General features: G+C 34.6%; 1 protein-coding gene across 1 annotated transcript; it reads right to left on the bottom strand.

Annotated features, from left to right (window-relative positions):
- Positions 1-1,762: 1,762 nt before the first annotated feature.
- LOC142541681 (mogroside IIIx synthase-like) lies at positions 1,763-3,400 on the bottom strand. The gene has a single exon (XM_075648155.1). The coding sequence runs from the start codon at positions 3,321-3,323 to the stop codon at positions 1,974-1,976; it is 1,350 nt and encodes a 449-aa protein (XP_075504270.1). The 5' UTR covers positions 3,324-3,400; the 3' UTR covers positions 1,763-1,973.
- Positions 3,401-5,613: the final 2,213 nt, after the last annotated feature.

Below are 5,613 nucleotides of genomic sequence, written 5' to 3'. Positions count from 1 at the left end.
TCGGACGGACTCTTTTGTTTGATGCGTTGAATTAGCTCTTTGATGGCATCACCCGACATATTTTGTGTTTTCCGCCAGCAAAATAAGCCATTTTGATGATTTCAAGATAGAAAATGTAAACTAATAAAGCGTAAATCATCCACAGTTGTCCCATATATATGAAAAGGAAGGTTTAACAAATCCGATCGGATCAATGTATTTTGAAGATGAATATTGGGTTTGATTTTTTCAAGGATATATAGTTGAACTAATTATATTCCAATTTGCAATGATTGAGCTGTGATTCAACTTTCACGTGCGAGACATATGCACTCCAAGTAAAAGAAGATTTTGTTCGAATTGCAATTTTATAATTCAAGAAGTCTCGTAGAAACATTTAAAACAAATTTACTCAATACTTTTGATACGACTTTCAGTAGGGATGTCAAAATTAAACACAATCCACCAACCCGACACGGTTCAACCCGAAAAAAATAGGGTTGGGTTTGGGGTTTTCGGGTTCGGGTCCGATCGGGTTGAACCCGATAGCTGACCCGAAAAAATGATCGAGTTGGGTTGGGTTGAGTTCGGGTTGACCCGAAAATTTTAAATTTTTTTTAAAAATATATAATTAATAAATATTGCCTACATTTTTATATATTATATGTCTGAAAAAATATTTATTATATATTCATATCATAAATTTTCATAATTTAATATTTATTTTGAATATTTTTTTATTTTTTAAACAATTATTTATTTGATTTAGTAAATATGTTTTATTTTTCTATAATTAAACTTTCAAATTTAAATCATATATACGACGGAGATTTTGTTATTATGTTTAAATTAAAATATTATTTCTTTTAAAAAAAATCAAAATCGGGTTAATCGGGTTGATTCGGGTTTGGGTTCGGATTGACAGTTTTCGGGTTGGCTCGGATTCGGGTTGGATTCGGTTCCAGATTGAATAGCTGGTCCAGTATGCCATGGTTTTCTTTTGTCCAGAAAAGTATCTATATGGTGTCTAAAATGAGACAAGGTTGCACAATCGGGTAAAAGGACAGGTCGTTATTATCCGATGACATGTCATCATTTCCGGCATCAATAATCCGATAAAAACATAATAAAACTTGAAAAAAATGCAAATTAAAAAAAAAACATAATAGTGTAACATGAATTAACAATTATTACCATAATATTTAGGATAATGTAGTTAAAAGAAAATTATGATACTAACCTATAACATACATAGAAGAATGCAATTTGTATTCCTATTAAGTCTGAAGTAGAATCAAATATGAAAGTATCACATCATCTTCTGTTGGGTAATCACGCCGAAAGGATGGTGATCATGATAATAATATAGTACCAAAAAATGTGAAATAAAATAATCAATAAGAACACAAAGATTTATATGGTTAACTCAATATAGGCTACGTCCACGGAGCTACTGCAAATCTTTATTATATTGGGAAAATATTAAAAGTGTATACAACAGTTCAATCTCTCACAATCTCAACCCTGAGTTTCTCTAACTCACACAAGAATAACACTCAATTTTTTCTTCTCTCTTGAGATGATTAGAAAGGCTTGGATGTGATATATAGCAAATGAGCTCTGTGTATTGTGAAAGACATATGTAAATTCAAATTTTGCTAACCACCATTTGGACGGTAGTGCGAACTTCGTATTCGACGACATATATGTACACATGCACAATTTTCTTGTCTACAATTTTGGCCAATAAACCAGATGTCCAAATCTTAACATTTTCAACCAGTCTTATTTATGAGAGATTATTGAGTTGACTTATTCTACCAAACGCTACCTCCTCAAACAAATTCATTTATCTGATTTATATGACCATAATTTCTTTTACCTCGAGTTCCAAGCAAATATGGGCATAATTTATACTTAAAATAGATCATTCACCAATGAAAAACTTTGCTGCATCAAAGTAATACTGTGTATGAATATAACCAGTAATATCCTCAGCTCCGTTGCTTCCACTTCATGCAAAGCTTCAACAACTGCTCTGCTGCTTCATTCACGGCCCCTTCTTCTTCATTTTTCATCCTCTCACTCAATTTCATAGCTTTAAGCCTCAACTTTTTGCCACCCGTCTCCAGAATAACCTTATTTATAGCATTCGCGAACTCGTCTCTCCTTAAATTTCCATCTTCATCTCTTGCAACCTCAACACCAGATCCAGTTTCTACCACAAGTCTAGCGTTCAAAGGCTGGTCGAGTTTCAATGGCACCGCTATAACTGGTACGCCAAAATAAAAGCTTTCGATTATAGAACTCGTCCCACAGTGACTCACAAAAGCACCTACACTTTTGTGTGCCAAGATTTTAGCTTGTGGCGCCCATCCCTGCACAATAAGACCCCTTTCTTTTACTCTGTCATGAAACCCCATCGGCATTACCTCGTGAATGTTAATCGTCTTTCCGACAGGAGATCTTACGACCCATATAAAGTTTACATCACAAAGCTCCAACCCTTTTGCTATCTCCTCCATTTGATCCTTAGACAAGTAGTTTTCACTGCCAAAAGAAATGAACACGGTTGAAAAATGAGGTTTCTTACTTAGCCATTCCACAATCTCCGAACCATGTTCTTCATTGTTAGATTTTGTGACAAGTGGACCAACTGGTATTACGTTTTTCTTGCACAAAACAGACAAATAATCCACATACTTCCCTTCGATTCCCCTGCATGTCTTCATCAAAACAATGTCATCAGATAGTTTGAAGTGGCCAAATGATCCATCTTTCTCATCCTCATTTATTTTAATCCGTCCAATCTCAGCTTGCAATGCCTTCCTTTCGTAGTCCTTAAAGTACATTGCTGGATATGGGAAGGTTGAATCTTTAGCTGTGAACATATGATAACCAAATGAATATGCTGCAGCCCCAGTGGTGGCGAAATGGACTGCAGGAATGTTCATCGACAAGGCAATTTTTGCAGCCCACGGTTGAAAAACATCGTATATCATCAAATCCGGCTTCAGATTGCCGATGATATCAGTGAAGCTGGATTTAGACATTTGAAAAGCCTTAAAAAGCCTAGGCATGAGTTCTGGGGGGACGTTTTTGGTAGTGTGGAAGTGCGGAGGCAGATCAGGGAATGATGGTAATCTGAGTTCAACTAGTTGAATTGAAGATCCTTCATGAAGTGAATTCTTGATCGAATCCAGGTTGATGGCTGTAGAACAGAAGTATATGTTGAAGTTCTTGTTCGACAGATTCTTGGATAGTTCAAGATAGGGGAATACATGGCCATGTGCAATCCATGGAAACACGAGGATACTGAGTTTCCTCTCATTCTTCTCCTCCATTGATGGGATCCTTTTGCTCTGAGAGTCCGAGTCTAAAACTTGTTCTGGTTTCAAGGGCTGAGAACTCGAGAAAGAGAGAGAGACATTGGACGGTCTCTTTGGCGGTTTCAAATTAGAAGTTATCAAACAATTGCACGGTTTTTCTTATGTGAAATGTAAGATTTGACAAAGTTATCAACTTAGAAAGTGTCAAACAATCTTTTCCCTATTTTATTTTTGAATTATTCAATATTTTTTTCGTTATCATTTATTTTTCCTGTTTCTTTATTCGATTAAATTCAATAATATCATCATCATATCTAATTTATATGTTTCTTTTTCATCATAAGATTTGACGTTGATTAATCTATTTGTTAATTTTCTTATTTTTTCTTATGACCTTCTTATTTTGTTTATTTGAGTTGTTCACACTTCGGGTCCTACTCCATTTTATTTTATTCTTTGTAGAAGTATCATTTTGTTTCTCCACATCTTTTACCACTATTGACAACACATCATTGTTCTTAGTAATTAATTTGTCTAATTTGAACTGAAACTTGTTATGTTTCTTGTTTGATTCTCTTATGTTTGGATATATATTTTCCCCGTAAATGAAGTAAACTCATTCTTAAATAAATTTTCAACACTCTCATTTGGACACATACTGACAAGTTACAATCATAAAAAATTTCAGTCAAATATTACGCTAACACAGCTCTCATTTATTTGATGTTCAAACGCATTTATATATTCTACCAAACAATCTATTATTTACAAATTATTATTCTTTCCCGAGACAAATGACAAATGATATGTTTCCTTATATTTTATTTTATGCATTAATCTAAATCAAATAATGATAATTTATGTTTTTCTTTAAAATGTGTTGGATAATTAAGTATCAAAATAACAAAAATTTCAATGAATAAATAATAAATCATCTTTCTGACGACTGTTACTTAGAATAGTACTACTTTATTATTTGTGGAAACATTTAAAATTTTCTTATTAAATAATTTATTGTAAACATAACTCGTAAAATAAAATAACGTTTACCACTTATCTTAAAAATAACATTAATAACGACCTACAACGTTTGAAAACCACAACCATAAAAATCCCAAGTCAAAACGACCACCATAATTATAAAAAGTCGAGCATAATATAATAAGTTTCAACGAACTTGCCATCAACCCAAATGCATAAAAGTCGGAGTAAATAGTTTCAAAACGTTCATAATAAAATCTCGTGAACTACAAGGTCCTCGGGTTTGCGCAGCCACTAGTCCGAGCCTGCTAACTGGTCACTACCTCCCGTCTTCTCAACAATATCATCTGCATCGATCAAGTCTAGTGAGTCTAAAGACTCAGCATGCATAAACTATGAATAACAAATAATACGTAGTAAAAATTCATTGAGTTTAAACATAGCTCCTATGTAATGCCCGAGAATTTGACTATTGTAATCTGAGATGATTTATTGATTATGAACTGAGGTGATTATAGCCGGGCCATTCCGAGATCAGACTGGGCAAAACATATGAAAAGTACAATGTTTGGACAGAACTGTTGGCGCCCGAGCGGTAGGAAATGACCGCCCGAGCGCCAGTGTTCAATAAGAATACCATTCGGGCAGAACCTGTGGCGCCCGAGCGGTAGAAAATTACCGCCTGAGCGCCAGTGGATAACAAATGTAAGTCACGGACAGAGGGTTCCGCGCTCGAGCGGTAAAGATCGACCGCCCGAGCGCCGACTGAAAATCATGGAGAATGGGACACGTTGCCTTTACATGCAATGGATATATATAAAAGCGATTCCTTCATTTCCTCCGGCAAGAAATCGAGGAGAAGTTTCAGAGAATTCTTAAGAAAAATCCTTACGCCTTTATATTTCAATCCGTCCGTCCGAATTGTAATCTGACTTCAGTACTGCAATCCTATCAACGTAGGCTACAACTTGACGTAAGTTTTGCTACGTTTTGACATGCTTTGAAATTATGTCATTGTCAGAATTGAATAGGATTCATATATGATGTTCTTGACATGTTAGACATCATAGAATCGAAGTCAGATTGAGAAACAGACTGATTATGGAATTGTTATGATTTTCTGATTATATTGATTTGAAATCGGACAGATTTAGATTATGAATGAGTTACAGACTATATCGGATATGAGTTATGATTTGTAATTGAGGTCTGTTGATATGATAGTGACGGTGATACTGAAATTGTTCCGTTATACCGTGATTTGAATTGAATCCAGATTAATCAGATTCAGTGTTGAATTGAGAATAGAACATTGATATTATGA

Source organism: Primulina tabacum, chromosome 4 (genome assembly GCF_025594145.1).
Source record: "Primulina tabacum isolate GXHZ01 chromosome 4, ASM2559414v2, whole genome shotgun sequence".
In the NCBI taxonomy this organism is placed as follows: domain Eukaryota; kingdom Viridiplantae; phylum Streptophyta; class Magnoliopsida; order Lamiales; family Gesneriaceae; genus Primulina; species Primulina tabacum.
The sequence above is the reverse complement of the archived record's forward strand: the minus strand, read 5'-3'. Positions and strand labels throughout refer to the sequence as shown.

Coding starts and splice junctions, on each gene's coding strand:
- LOC142541681 (XM_075648155.1), bottom strand. CDS start 3,323: ATGGAGGAGAAGAATGAGAGGAAACTCAGTATCCTCGTGTTTCCATGG.